Source organism: Mastigoproctus giganteus, chromosome 9 (genome assembly GCF_048544385.1).
Source record: "Mastigoproctus giganteus isolate SK-2022 chromosome 9, ASM4854438v1, whole genome shotgun sequence".
NCBI lineage: Eukaryota > Metazoa > Arthropoda > Arachnida > Uropygi > Thelyphonidae > Mastigoproctus > Mastigoproctus giganteus.
In genome coordinates, this window is record NC_143583.1 from 176,543,974 (window position 1) to 176,560,577 (window position 16,604).

Genomic DNA, 16,604 nt, shown 5'->3' on the forward strand with positions numbered 1-16,604 from the left:
TGATCAAATTAATCCAAAAATTAAATAAAGAGATAGAAATTAATAAAACATATATTAAAAATAAATAAGAAAAATAGTAGGAAAGCTAATATCAGTGGCAACACACACACACACACACACACACACACACACACACACACACACACACACACACACACACCAATGTTGCTGGAGACAGTTGAAGCAACTCTGGAAGTTCCTACAACTCTGTCACAGCTGCTTAAATATAGTTTCAATGAATGGTGCAGATGGCCTATTTCCTCATAGCAAGTGGTGTGAACCAGCCAGCATATATCCAGATTTTTTGCTGGATGGTTACAAAGTGGCCAGTCACACAACACTATGCTAAACACACAAATTCTATACAATATGCAACTGGCTAAGCAGAGATTCCACAACATAGATGACATTGGTAGACTGTACAGATATTCATGGGAACAGCTAGCTAGGCATATACATATATTCCAACATTGTACAATCCTATATGGAAGCTCAGACAGTACAATGTCGTCTGCATTTGATTATCAGTGACAACTGGAGATATTTCTGCAGTACTCTTCAAACAAGGCTGTAGTCATCTGAGATCGGCTGGGGTGGGTAAGGTTGTCCCAAAAGTATTCCAGGATTTTCAACAAAACATAAAAATAAATTATCCCCAGAAGACATATGATTATGGATACAAGTGACAAGCTCAGGTGTCATTAAAATAATAATTTTTTCTTCTTGTTCATAATGCTTTGGGGGGGGGAATAAATATTTTCCTTTTTTATTACTGTTTCTGCAAACTTTAACCAAAAATGTAGAGTATAGACCTTATGTGAATTTATTTGGAATAATTATGAAAGTTCTGAAATCTGATTATCTTTTTAGTAAAGATTATAGAAAATCTCCAAGTAAATATGTATGCATGGAGGAAGGAAGGATAAAATTCTAATCTGAATAGGGTTTCAAAAAATGTTTGAGAACATAAGACTAGATTTTTTCTTTCTAGTCTGTATGTGTTCTCAGAAACATTTTATCCTCTCATCAAGTGCTGTTAACATGAAATTGCATACATTTTTCCAGTACAAAGAACCTTTTTTGAATACATTCTTCAAGATATTTAAATTGTTAAGAAGAAGTTCTAAACAGAATTAACGAAATTGCTTTCAATGGTGAATGATGTAATGTCTCAATCTTGTTTCAAAATCTGTGATAAACAAACTTAATCCCATGAAAATGCCCTCAGACCGTCCATGTAATGTAAATTTGATTTGTATTGGACTGTAAATACTTTAGTTCAAAAGGAGTAGCATTTATAATTTGAATAGTTGTCATCTTTTTTCATGATGGATTTAAATACTCCCCCCCCACCACATACATTCACATTACAAAGAAAACAATTACTATGAGAAAACAATGAACAGATTTGCAGGGATCTTAGAAGTTTGATTTCCTTTTGGAAAATGGTTTAAAAAGTAAATAAAAAACAAGTCATACTGCAACTAAAATATTAAAAAGTTTCTATTTTTAAAAAGGCAGTAATCATAACTTAAGAGGACCAGCCACAGGGATTTGTTTTACATAGAACATCTTTTGGTTCTAATTGTGCTGTGTGCAAAGACGACTGTTCTTGTTTGTACTTGTTACCTTGCTTTTAAGATAACAGAAACTGTTAATCTTAAAAATTATCTTAAATATTTCAAAAATTATCCTCTTCGATTTAAAACTTCAACTTTCTCTTGGTTATTATTCAATGTCTAAATTATTCATTCAGTAAAACACTGTCCTTAAAAAAATTATACAAATAAACAAAATCAACAAAACTAATTAAGCTATTAACTAAGTTATTTAAATGCACAAAAACTCTTTTTTTCTTTCTAAATATTTTTTCTATCCCACACTGCTAGTTGTGTGCGGACATTTTCAGATGCTGAACTTGGTTTTACTAAAGTTCTAAGAGGTAAAAATATTAATGGAATCTATTCTAAGCATATCACACAATTTTTTACCATTTGAAGAACCACTGGTCACAAAGCTACTTGGATGAAGAAAAAATTCCATTGCAACCCTTTGTGATGGAATTTTTGTCTTCAATTACTGCAAAAGGTTGCAATGGAATTTTTGATAGAAAGATAAGATACAAGATAAGAAGTTTTTGCAATAAGTTCTTAGCAGTCTACTAACAGTAATTTTAAAAGGCACATAAAAAGTATGGAGCACAAAATATTTATTGACAAAAAACTTGCCAATTCAAAGCCTAACTATTTTATAAGCTCCATTTATTTAATGAAAATAGAATATCAAACTCAACTTACTTTTTCTGAGAAACCTGCTCTTTTACTCCCTTTACATCCCACTTTATAAAATGCTGGTACGAGGTCTGTAGGGCAGTCAGCCAAATATGTACAATATGTAACAGGTGACTCATGTAAATCCATAGGATATGGATTCTGGAAGCAGGGATACCTTAAAACAAAAAATAAAATTATTTTATTTATACATTTATATGTATATGAAACAATGAATAGAGACAATCAACCGAGTATGCACACACAATAAACATTTATTTTTAAAAAGTAAATATCAAATTTGCCCTTTATTTTATAACAATAATCTTATAAAATAGTGGGGGAATTCTCAGTAAAATAAACACTTATTTTCAAAAAGAAAATATAAAATTTACCACTCACATTATGTTCTTTCTTACATACAGGACTATAATATGCAGCACTAGTTTTACAAAAAAAAGATTAAGAGGAACAACATATTACATTACTTTTATTATTCTTTGAGAGAAAATTTACATCTGCCTGCTTGTTATTTTTTTATGGTATTAGGACAAGGAAAAGATTATTCTTCTTCACCAAGATTTTTTTTTAATATTATTCAGTGTAAAATAAGGCTTGTTCATTGAATCATTTTTTTCTGACAATATAAAGGAAATTATAACTTACATGGTTCGTCTAAGAATATTTTTTTTCTATACAAAAAGGTTTTTGTTCAATTCTTAATTTATCTTTCCCTTTACTACAATTGGATTATAAGCATTAGTGTCAAGTGATCTCCCCAATTCTGTTTACATTTGATTCTTGATATATAAATAAGAGTAATTTATTATTATGTTTTTTTTTTTTTTTTTTATATATAAAGCTGCAAATCCTTACAGCCTCGGCTGTAATGGTACATTATCACCAGTTAATGGTTAAATAATTAGCATTAGTACAGGCATATAATGCAAGAAAGCAAGCTTATATAGCATCAGCCAAAAAAAAAAAAAAACCCCTTCCCATTTCACTCGAAATGTTTGTCTACTTCTGTCTCGAACTAATTTAAGTTGTTGACCCTGTCAACTTCCACTATGACAGATGGAAGTTCATTCCAACAATCAACTGTCTTTCCTTAATTTGAATTTCTGCCCCCTCAGGTGAGTAATCTGAGCAAGAGAAAGGCTCCCATCAGCATTGAGCTCACTTAAACCATTCAAGGCCTTATACATCTTAACCTCATCATCCCAAAGGTGTCTAAGTCTCCAGACAGTAATTTGCAGAACTTTAGCCTCTCTTGGTAACAGCAACCCTTTGTTCCATTTACCAATCTCATTGCCCTTCTCTGTACTCTTTCTAGCAACTCTACATCCTTCCTAAAATAAGCCTTCTAGATGTGTATGCAGTACTGAAGGTGTGGCCTGACCATTGCCTTATACAAGGGGATAATTACCTCCTTATCCCTGCTAGCAACATTCCTGTACATCATTGACAAGACATTATGAACAAATCTTGCAGCCTGTCTGCAATGCTCAGAAAATTTCATATCTGGCTGCATAATTAACCCTCAGGTCTTTTTCGTTCTCCCCTGCTCTGATTGTAGTATACAACGTAGTCCGTACATTACTCAGGGGTTACTACTATCCATATGCAGTACTTTACATTTGTCAAAGTTAAAATTCAGTGCCACCTCTCAACCCATCTGCTCAACTTTTCTAGATCCTGTTGCAGTAGTTAATGACAGTACTGTCATTAACAACCCTGTATTATCTGCAAACTTGGACATTAACCCTGATATACCTTATCAATTAATATTTATCAATTTATCATTTATCAATATTATTGATAAATAGAGAAAACAAAAATGGGCCCAACACCGAACCCTAGGTTGGAGTAGTTAGAGTAGCATACTCCAGTTGGAGTATGCTACTCCAACTGGATCTAGATAAGTTGGGCAAATGGGCTGAGAAGTGGCAACTGAAGTTTAACATTGACAAATGCAAAGTACTGCATATGGGTAGTAATAACCGAAAAGAAACGTACCAACTGTGTGGTGCTACACCCAGGGAAGTGGAAAAGACCTGGGGATAATTGTGAAGTCGAATATGAAGTTCGCTGAGCAGTGCAGACGGGCGGTCAGGGCAGGTCATGGAGTCTTGTCGTCAATGATATATATATAGGTGGAACAGGACCAAGGTATGTCTGCCAGGGGCAAAGGTTGATGACGTTGTAGAGCGGATATCATCTTTTAAGGGCACAAAAGGTGATATAGTTGTACACGTTGGCACTAATGATATCAAGAGTAGGAGACCGGCAGAATTACTTAACAAGTACAGGTCACTGATGAAAAAAAAGCCGTGAATTAGGGTTGAATTTGAAAGTATCTGCAATTCTGCCCAGACACGATAGGAGGGAGTATATGATGAGAGCCTTGTTGATCAATTCGGCCCTGAAAAGATTGTGCAAGGCTCAAGGGATAGAATTTTTTTCAGCCTGGACTGTACTTGTTAACAGGAGAGACTGCTTCTACAGGGATGGGATACACTTAAATAGAAAGGGTGCAAGAATATTTGCTGATGCTATCGAGGCAATGTTGGGTGGGTCGGAAAACTGATAGCTTGGGGGGATACAAGGACTAATAGTTTAACAGTAGCCATAGGCAGAGGGGAAGGTGATTCTTGCACAACTTATATTAGAATAAGTAGCGACCTGGAGCGAGGGGTGTTGGGGGTTTCAGGGACGGGTGGCAGTCATCGTGAAACAGGTGGATATATGGGATGTGTTAGAGTAACTAAGAATAGGTGCATGTATACTTGTATGAATACCAATGCTAGAAGTATAGTAAATAAATTTGATGAATTTGAAGTGTTGATCAAGACATCAAAGGCGGATATTGTTGGGATATCAGAGACGTGGTGTCACACAGATATAAGGAATGCCGAACCGGAATTTGGGGAGCACAATGTGTACAGAAAGGATAGACAGGATAGGAAGGGAGGAGGTGTTATGCTGTTAATTAAGAAAAACATAAAATCAAAAGAAGTGCATCCAGTTGATATAGATGAACAGTCAATGGGGAATTTTAACTTCCCAGATATTGACTGGAACTTGTGGATTGGGCACTCACACACTAGTCAGACTTTTGTGGATTTATTGGATGATTGTTTTCTGCAGCAGCATGTTTGAGAGGCAACCAGAGAAAGTAATACTCTTGATCTGGTTATCAGCAGTGATCATTCATGTATTAGGAATTTGCAGATAAAAGAACCACTCGGTGGCAGTGATCACAGTGTACTGATGTGGGATTTACTTAAAGATTTAATTACCATCAGGGGTAAAGGAAAGGGTTTTTGCTTCCGTAAAGGTGAGTACAGTGGTCTCCGACAGTTTTTAAATTCTGTACAGTCGGATCAACTGATGATGTTACCAACAGTAAATTCTAAGTGGGAAGCATTCAAGGAATTAATCGTGGAAACTACTAAAAGTTTCATACCTATTAAGAAATATTGTTCAAGGTTTAGGCCTAAATGGTTGTCAAATGAACTAATGAGACTCGTAACAGAGAAGAAAAATGCATGGGATGCATATAAATTATCAAGCGACTCAGAAGCCTATGGCAGATATAAGTTAATCTGTAATCAGATCACAAAGGAGGTTCGGCAGGCGAAGGCAGATTACGAGAAATCCTTGGCAAAAGATGCTAAGAAAAACAGCAAGGATTTCTTTACTTATATAAACTCTAAAAGGAAGGGGATGAATCTGATTGGTCCACTTCACATCGATGGTTCGACTGTTGATGATCCTGCTCAGATAGCAAATAAACTGAATGAGTATTTTGCATCTACATTCACATGTGAGGTGAATGTAGATGCAAATTAAGGTTTGAAAATGGCAGAAGGTTATCAAATTGTAGCAGGATACTTAATGATTTTGTAATAACTGAGAGCAAAGTGGAAGAGAAACTGTTGAAGTTAAACGTAAGAAAAGCACCTGGGGTGGATGGGATCTATCCAGTTATATTAAAGGAGGCATCAAAGCAACTAAGCAAACCCTTAGCCATAATTATGAGGGCATCCTTGGACTAAGGGGAGGTTCCCACGGACTGGAGATGTGCAAATGTATCCCCAATTCACAAAGGGGGATTGAAGGGTGACACGAGTAATTACAGACCAGTTAGTTTAACTTCTGTTCCGGGTAAAATAATGGAGTCGCTGGTTAAAGATGCATTGCAGGATCATCTAGACAAGACTGCAGCAATAATTCAGACACAGCATGGGTTTGTTAAGGGAAAGTCTTGTCTGACAAATTTGATAGGATATTATGATGTGGTTACAAAGGAACTGAATTCAAAAAATAATTTTGATATCATATATTTGGATTTCAGGAAAGCTTTTGACACTGTTGTGCATGGAAGACTATTCTACGAATTGGAGCAGAATGGTATTAAGGGTAAGTTGCTACAATGGATAAAAGGATGGTTAAGTGGGAGAAGACAGAGGGTGGTAATCAATGGGTGCTGCTCTTCTTGGACTAATGTTATTAGTGGAGTCCCACAGGATTCGGTGTTGGGTCCACTGTTGTTTTGTATATTTATCAATGATATTGATGAAGGTATATCAGGCTTAATGTCGAAGTTTGCAGATGATACAAAGGTTGGCAGGGTTGTTAATGACAGTAATGGCAGTGTGCTACTGCAACAGGATCTAGATAATTTGGGCAGATGGGCTAAGAAGTGGCAACTGAAGTTTAACCTTGACAAATGCAAAGTACTGCATATGGGTAGAAGTAACCCCACAGAAACGTACCAACTGTGTGGTACTACACTTAAGGTGGTAGAAAATGAAAAAGACCTGGGAGTAATTGTGCAGGCAGATATGAAGTTTTCTGAGCAATGCAGACAGGCTGCCAGGGCAGGTCATGGGGTTTTGTCAATGATATATAGGAATTTTGCTAGCAGGGAAAAGGAGGTGATTATCCCTCTGTATAAGGCAATGGTCAGGCCACGCCTTGAGTACTGTGTACAGGTCTGGAGGCCTCATTTTAGGAAGGATGTAGATTTACTTGAGCGTGTACAGAGAAGGGCAACAAGATTGGTGAGGGGAATGAAGGGATCCTCTTATCAAGAGAGGCTAAAGTTCTGCAAATTGCGGTGGCTGGAGACTAGGCACCTGTGCGGTGATCTGATTGAGGTGTATAAGGCCTTGAATGGGTTCAGCACGCTGAATTCTGATGGGATCCTTCCACTTGTTCAGATTACGAACCTAAGGGGGCATAAATTCAAATTAAGAAAGGACAGATGTAGAATAGATGTGCGGAAATTTGCCTTTAGCCAGCGGGTGGTTAATTGCTGGAACAAACTTCCATCTGTCGTTGTGGAAGTTGATAGGTTGAATAAATTTAAGGAGGAACTGGACAGGCATTTGGAGGGAATGGTGTTATTATTTATTTTTTTTTTTGGCTGATGCTGCATAAGCTCATACATTTGCTTTCTTGCATCACATGCCACTACTACTACTACTTTGCTAGCAGGGACAGGGAGGTGATCATCCCGTTATACAAGGCAATGGTCAGGCTACACCTAGAGTACTGTGTACAGGTCTGGAGGCCTCATTTTAGGAAGGATGTAGAGTTGCTAGAACGAGTACACAGAAGGGCAAATAGATTGGTGAGGTGGAACAAAGGGGTGCTCTTACCAAGAGAGACTCAAGTTCTGCAAATTGCAGCGCCTGGAGAGTAGGCACCTGCGAGGTGATTTGATTGAGGTGTATTAGGCCTTGAATGGGTTGAGCAAGCTGAATGCTGATGGGATTCTTCCTCTTGCTCAATTTAAGAACCTGAGGGGGGCAGAGATTCAAATTGAGGAAAGACAGTTGCAGAATTGATGTACGGAAATTTGCCTTTAGCCAGTGGGTAGTTGATTGGTGGAACAGACTTCCATCTTTTGTTGTGGAAGTTGATAGCCCAAATAATTTAAGGCTGAGCTGGACAGGCATTTCGAATGAATGGAGGGGTTTGCTTGTTTGTTTGTTTGTTTTAGGAATTTATGGTGCATTAGCATCTAAGGCTGTTGTTGTTGTTGTTGTGTTTAACGACACATAGGCTGCTAGGGCCATATTGTGTCTTTCAAATGGTAAATATGAAATAATATCTTAATTGTGATAACTATATTTTATGATATATTCCTATACGATTTAGGAAAGCAAATAGTTCTTTTTGATTAAAATCATCTCCCAGAATCTGTAATAATTTTATTGAAGACTGCGTATTAGAAATTGACTTAAAGGTGTCTAAGCGGATGGTGTGAAAGTGGGGACAGTCCACTAACAAATGTCGAATGGTCAGTTGTACTTGACATGATGTACATTGGGGAGCGCTGTCATTAGTTAACAGATACAGGTGAGTGAGGTGAGTATGCCCGATTCTTAGCCTTCCTAAAATTATTTCATCTCGCCTGTTTTTTCTGAAGCTGGATTGCCACAGCTTTGGTTCCGGTTTTATTTGGTAGAGTTTATTTCCTGGATAACCTTTCCAGATTAATGACCAGCTGTTATGACATGCTTTACGGATAATGTGTTTGTAATCTGTATATGGAACTTGAAAAGACTGCGAAATAGTGGTTTCTGGTTGTTTGGCTGCATGATCTGCTCTTTCATTGCCGGCTATTCCAGAATGTCCTGGGATCCAGCAGAATGTCACAGTTTGGTTCAATTCCTTACAGGCAAGTAACTTAGAATGAATCTGTTTTATTACAGGATGAGAGGAGTTGGTATTAGTATTTATGGCAGAGACAGCACTGAGTGAGTCAGTGTATATTAAAGCAGACGGAATTAGATTTTCAATAATGTGATCCAGAGCCAAGTTTATAGCATAGAGCTCAGCAGTGAAGATACTGCATTCTATTGGCAATGAGACAGAAGTGCTAAATGATGGGAAGATTGCAGCAGCACCTACTTGGGTCTCGGTTTTTGATCCATCTGTATAGATTTCACATGCGTTTGAATTAGAAAGAGCGTAAGTTGCATGTAACTGTGCGATATTGGAGGGAGACAGCATGTTCTTTCCCCACTGTTCAAAGTAGTCATCATATATTGCACAGATATTTTTCCAGGGTGGCTCTGGTGGTGTTTTGTCCTGAAATATATTGCTGATTTCTATGTTCCATGTTTGAGCCAGTTCCTTAAATCTAAGTGAAGCAGGTCGGTTTTCATTAGGTTTACTGATGTAAAATGACTCGCATTCTGTATTGAAGAGACATCTCCAACAAGGATGAGAGGGCAGACTATGGATTTTTGCGGAATACATCAGAAGTAATGATTTCCTGCGAAGATGTAAGGGAGGTTCATGAGCATCGATGTACAGGCTCTGAACTGGGGAGGTTCTGAATGCACCTAGAGCGATTCTCAAAGCACTGTGCTGGATGGTGTTTAGTCGTTCTAAAGTACTTTTCCTCGCTGAATCATATACTGGAGAGCCATAGTCCAAGCGAGACCTGATGAGAGCTCTATAAAGATGGATGAGGGTGTGACGATCAGCGCCCCATGACATCGATGACACACACCGGAGGATGTTTAATTTCTTCAAGCAGACAGTTCGAAGATAGGCCACATGTGCTTGAAAGTTCAGTTTCCTGTCTAGTATCAGACCAAGGAAACGGACATTGTGAGCAAGAGGAACTGGCACGTTGTTTATCTTTAGCTCTGGATCAGGATGAAGTGACCGAAGTTTGCAGAAATGAGTGGTAGTGGTTTTCTGTTCAGCGAGATTATATCCATTTCGTAAGGTCCAGGATTTAATTCTCGTTAAAGCAATTTGTAGCTGCCTTTCGATAGTATTCATGGTTTGCGATTGGCAGCATATGGTGAGATCATCAGCATACATGTATACTTCAACCGTTTTTGGAAGTTCTTCCAAAATATTGTTGATCCTAATCGCAAATAGGGTTGGACTCAATATGGAACCCTGTAGGACACCCTCTTCTTGAATGTGAGATGTTGACAGCATGTTTTTATACCGGACCTGAAATGTACGCAATTTTAAAAAGTTCTGAATTATTAAAGGGAGATGTCCTCTCAGCCCCAACTGATGCATATCTTTAATTATACCATGACGCCATGTGGTGTCAAATGCTTTATGAATATCCAAGTTGACCATCACTAGATGCTGTTTTTTGACAAAGGCATTACGAATGTTGGATTCAATTTTTACAAGTACATCTAGGGTGGACCTGTTTTTACGGAAGCCATATTGGTGATCAGAAAGGAGATTTTCGGAGTCTAGAATCCAGGTGAGCCTCTTATGTACCATCCTTTCAAAGATTTTGCCCAGACAGCTTGTCAATGATATTGGTCTGTAATTCTCAACCAGAGAAGGATCTTTGCCTGGTTTTGGAATAGCACAAATATAGGAATGACGCCATGACAGAGGATACGTATTTTCAGAGAAGATCCGGTTATAAAAGAGTAATAGTGTGCCGAGATCGGCTTCACACAGATGCTTCAGCATATTGTAGTGAATGCCGTCTGGTCCTGCTGCGCTGTTCGGAGATTTGCTCAAAGATTCTCTCAGTTCAGATAGAGTAAACAGCTGGTTATATGGAAGTGAAAGTCTAGTTGTGAAATTAAACTTATGACGTTCTGAATCAGTTTTACTGCGTTGAAAGGAGATCACATAAGAGGAACAGGCAGAAATGTTATAAAAAGATTCGGCTAAAGCATTTGCAATGTCAGTAGGAGAGGATAAGTCCTGCCCATTGCATTGTATTATTGGAGATTGCTGCAGTAGAAATTTCCCATTCAGAGCTTGAATTTTTCTCCAAATGACTCAAGTGTCAGTATTTTTATTAATATCTGAGGCGAATTTAATCCAGGAGTCACGTTTTGCTGTCTTCCTAATTTGTCTTGCTTTGGCTCTGAGTTTTTTGTACATAATTAGGTTGGCGGTAGTTGGAAATTTGCGAAACTGGTTCCAGGCATGATTTTTTTCTCGTTTCGCTTTGGAGCATTCTTCATTCCACCACTGATTTTGGTGTACCCGCTTGCACTGGTTAGATTTTGGAATGGAAATTTCTGCTGCAGATAATATGTGGCTTGTAATGTGATCAGTTACGTCATCAATACGATTTTGTTGTACATATAGTTTGTCAAGTAGAACACAAGTTGAATAGTTTTTCCAGTCTGCTTTATGAAAGTTCCAAGAAGTGCGGCCTTTAGGACATGACACCGTCTGTGTTTGAATTGAACTGATGATAGGAAAATGGTCACTGTGCAATGGATCATTTAACACTAACCATTCCATGCTTGGATAAAGAGAGGCTGAACATATTGATAAGTCTATGGCTGATGTACTACCTGTAGGTAGTTGAATATGAGTTGGAGAGCCAGAATTTAACAGAGTCAGGTTATGGTTATCCAGGAATATTTCTATTAATTGGCCTCTCCTATCCATGATGGAAGATCCCCACAACGGATGGTGACCGTTGAAATCGCCAAGTAAACAGACTGGAGGTGGCAATTGTTTGATAAGATTGTCAAGTTCAGTCTGGGAGCAAGGATAATTCGGTGGGATATAAATGGATGCAAGGGTTAGTGATATTCCCATTGCTATCCGAACCGCTACAACTTCTAAAGAGGTTTGTAGTTGGAGATGTCTTGACGGTATGTTAGTTCTGATAAGAATAGCCACCCCACCACGAGCAGGAGTGTCCGAATCCCTATCTCGCCTAAACATAGAATAATTTTTAATTTTCAGAGAAACTTGTGGTGATAAAAAGGTTTCCTGTAAACATACACCTATTGCTTTAGTTTCTATTAGTAAATCATTCAAGTCATCTATATTACTGCGTAATCCTCTACAGTTCCATTGAAGGAATTTATTCATTTGTTGGATTTACTTGAGGAAGATTGATCTGACTGTTTTTTCTGGGAAGGTTTCTGTCTGCTTAGTTTTGATTTTTCATTTCTGGGAAAGGTTGGGCATCCTGTATCCATGGTATCACTAGCATGTAACTCTAGTACTGTCTCTTCATCCTCTGACTGAACCTCCATTTCCATGTTGCTAATGCGTGGTTTCACTTTCTTCTGGTTTTCAACAGTAGCTGATTTCGTTGTTTCGGGCAAGGTTGAGATAGCATCAGTTGGGATGCTGATTGGGGTGTTGCTGGTCTCACTGACTGTAGTTTTGTTATTGTAAGTTAGCACAGTTTTGGCCCAGGTGGCAAAGGAAATATTCGGTTCGATGGAGACATCTGTTTGGGTTGCAGCTGAGCGGCTATTTTTGGTGACCGATGCATATGATCGGCTAGGCATGGTTAGCATTATTTGCTTTCTTGCTTCAGGGTATGTGACTTTATGCTCCACTTTATACTTTTGGATTTTTTTCCCTGTTTTCCAAAGGTCACACGCTTTAGAAAATGCAGGATGGCTTCCTTTACAGTTTGGGCAAGTGGGAGTGGAAGCTGTACAGTCTCCTTGGGAATGTTCCTTGGAGCCGCAAATAGGGCACACAGCATCGCCTCGGCATGCCGTCTGAGAATGGCCGTACTTCTGGCACTTAAAGCAGCGAATGGGATTCGGGATGTAGGGTCGAATCTTGCAGTTTAAGTAACCTGCTTTTACAGAAGATGGGAGATTCGGAGTACTGAATGTCAAAATAATGGACCTGGTTGGTAATAGGTTGCCATCTTTTTTCGTCATAATTCTCCGTGCATGAGTCACTTTTTGTTCGCTAAGCTCTTGAATGATTTCTTCCTCAGACACATTTAGTAAGTCCCATTCGCTGATAACTCCTTTAGAGGTGTTCAGAGTGTTATGGGCTGTTACTGACACAGGAATATTGTTAAAAGTTGTTAATTTTAACAATTTTTCTGAGTGATTTGGCTTACAGGCTTCAATTAGAAGGTCTCCGGATTGGAGACGTTTAACCATTTTGGGAGATCCAACAACCGATTCTAAACATTTCTGTATTAAGAAAGGCGATAACTTGCCAACAGGTTGTGTGGATAGGGAATGCATTATCAGAAATGCTGGCATGTCTGTTGTTTGTTTTTCTGTCCGTAGTCTCTTTGGACGATTCAAGTCATGCTCTGAATCAGAGTTGACGGGTCTGGAGCCCGTGGGCTCTAGCGATGGATATGCATCGCAATCCATCGCTGCTCCTTTTAGCCCCGGAAGAGGGAATTCCTTCTCCCAGGTTACCGACCCCGCCACGTGGAGGCAGGAGCGGTGCCAACCAGTGACCAAGCGATCAGCAGAAGAGGAGAGCAGTACGTTGCTAGCGATAGCAGTAACGTTGCAAGCGGGGTTAGCAGTGACGTTGAAGCAGTGACGATGCTCAGCGAGGGAAGCAGTGACGATGCTCAGCGAGGGAAGCAGTGACGTTGCGAGCGGTCAACAGTAACGTTGCGAGCGGTGGAGGGATTATTTAAGCACTAGTACTCGCCCTAGAAAAATCGCTAGAAAATCGCACTAGAAAGATCGCTTGGGAACTATCGCTTGGCACTCGGGGCCGCATCTAAGGCTATAATGCACCAAGTCAAAAATGGAGTGGTGAAAAGGGAGGTTTTGTTTTTTGGCTTATGCTGCATAAGCTTGCTTTCTTGTATCATATGCCTCTACTAATGCTAACTGTCATTAAGGCAAGTTATCACTATGAATGAAGGGATGGTCAAGTGGAAGAAGACAGTCAATGGCAACCTCAAACCCATAGAACCAACTTTTGTTCTTCCTCGTGTATTCGTTCAACTTCCATTCTCTGGAATAATCTTCCTTCATACGTATTTTCTGAGAATCACAATCTACAGAAATTCAAATGTAATGTCAACAAGTATCTTCTTTCATCTTATCAATCTTCAGCCCATGCATGGTACTAAGTACTATAAGTTCTAATACCATTTGTTTTTGGGGTTTTCGTATATACAAAAAAAAAATTCCATTCCTGTGACCATGACATACGGTGGAAAAGCTCTGTCAGCTTCAGGAAGGAAAATAATTTTTCAAAATTTACGTTAAATTTTTTAAATTAAGTTTTTGAATTTTTAATTAATTTTTGAATTGTTTTCAATTGTTTTTACTGTAATTTGTGTTAATCTTTTATTCATTTTAATTTCTGGAAAGTATCATATTGTAGTAAATTTCTCTTATTCTTCTACAAATACTATAAAAAAAAAAAAAAAACACTGAAAACAAGCAATTGAACAACTAAAGAAATTTATAACCGCATTAAGCAGCAATTTCACATGTGCTACAAGTGTTTTATTTTAAAAATAATTTGTTGATTACACAACGCATCCTTATTTATTTTGTTAATTTCATCTTATTTTTCTGTTTTCAGTTTCTTAATATCCTTGGTGATTTAAGTTGATTTCTAATTTGCACATTCCCTCATAAACCTAGAAAAAGAAAACCTTTTTTAAGTTTATAAAAAAAAGGGGGAGGGGTGCATTTTTTTTAAACTCAAAACTAAACACTGACAAAAAAGCTTTTCCTCAGCAGAGGATTTACTTGTCTGCCAAGTGCCTCCTTTTTGTTTGGTTAATCTATTCAAATTAAGAACAGTAATTCTTTGTATATTCCAGCTTCTTCAAGAAGATTATTACTTTTAGGTCAAAAAAGACCATCAGTATCTACTGCAATCAAAGGTTCTTGAACCTTTCAGTAGTTGGTTTAGTGTGTGTGTGTGTGCCTTCAGAAATGAGTTTGTTAAACATGTTTGGGCTTCAAGTAATGAGTATCCTGCCAGTGCTGGCTTCTTCTATGCAGTCAGTTTTTTGAGCAATTTTGAAAATCCATAAAAAAAAAAATAAAATCCTCGTGTACATAAATGCTTTTAAATATTAATTTGTTATTATTTTGACTTGGTTGTCGATATCAGAGTGAAATTAACAAAAATCAAATCAGGTTATGGAAAATATTTTAAAAATGTTAAAAAATTTCATTGTTACTTCTTTTGATGCAATAATATCCTTTACACCTATTTATGTATCACTTGCTTCAATTTCATTAAGTTGACTTGAAGACAAGTTGTGAATCAAGTTTCAAATCAGGTTTGGGAAGCAAAGGAAGATTAAGAGATGTCTCTGGCAAAGACTTCTTTACTTATATTAACAGTAGTTGGAAGGGGTTGAATCACATTGGTCTACTTGATGCCGATGGTCTTGCTCAGATTGCTGAAAAACTGAATATGTATTTTGTATCTGCAGTTACGCATGAGGATTTCTTCAGGGAGATGAATGCCAGAAAGTTCATCAAAATCTAACAAGTAGCTAATGATTTTGTGATAACTGAGAGGAAAGTGGAAGAGTAATTGTTGAGGCTTAAGCTTAACATAAAAAAAGGCACCTGGGGCAGATGGGATCTATCCAATCATATTAGGGGAGGCAGAAAAGGAGGCAAACAAACCCTTGGCCATAATTACAAGGTGTGGCTATTAAATAACAAGACTGCTTGCACAACCACTACACACCAAGTGCCACCTGTTAAACCAAGGCACAACAGTTGACCTTGAACCTTTCCCTAGTTGTCTGCCAAGTTACGTTCCAATACATCGATTTGCTTTACAGTGACACAAATTTTTGTTAAATCGTGATTTTGCAGTTTGCCAGAAAAATGAGACAAAAGAATTGAATAACGAATAAACCTCAAATTTTTAACAAAACTAAATAAAAACATCAATTGAAAGTTATGACAAGTTTATGGGGAAGATATGTGCATGTTTGAATGCATAAAAGATTTTTAGAAAGAAGAGAGAATGTGGAAAACAAACCACCAAGCTGTCCCAGTATCCATGAAAATGTGAACCAGGTAAGGACACTGATTAGAAGTGTTTGTTATTTGAGCATAACAATGGTTAGATCAGAACTCCATATGGACTAAGAAACAGTCAGACAAATTTTAAGCAAGAGGAAAGTGTGTGCCAAGATGGGGAACAAAAATTTTGAATGAAGATCAAAGAATGAGAAGGCTCCAAGTTTGTGGAGATATTTTTAAAAAAATTGAGGAAGATCCAGACTTTGATTACTCTAATTACTTGCGATGACAGTTGGCTATTTCAGTACAACTCAGAAACCAAAAGACAGTCAATGCAATGGAAGACAAAACAATCCTGTCAGACCAAATAAAAGCAAGAATATCAAAAATGAAAACTATACTTCTTGTTTTCTTCGATATTAAAGGAATTATTATGGCTGAATGTCTCACCAAATCAGACCGTTAGTTGAAATTCTGATAAGGCTGTATGAAAAATTCGAAGGAAGAGACCTGAATTGTGGAGGATGGTTGGATGCTCCATTAAGACAAAGCTGCGGCACATAATGCACTCTCTGCTCACCAGTTTCTAGCCAAAAAAATAAATACGTGTGTGAAC

At 37.8% G+C, this 16,604-nt stretch overlaps 1 protein-coding gene across 5 annotated transcripts in view; it reads right to left on the reverse strand.

Moving 5' to 3' along the window:
* LOC150080903 (syntaxin-binding protein 5-like) overlaps positions 1 to 16,604 on the reverse strand; it is a 795,970-nt gene that overhangs the window by 495,572 nt on the left and 283,794 nt on the right. For all 5 annotated transcript variants that reach the window (XM_090381037.1, XM_090381035.1, XM_090381034.1 and 2 more), the window contains exon 12: positions 2,298 to 2,448. In XM_090381037.1, coding sequence (XP_090237163.1) covers positions 2,298 to 2,448 — 151 coding nt within the window. The remainder of the gene's footprint in view (positions 1 to 2,297; positions 2,449 to 16,604) is intronic.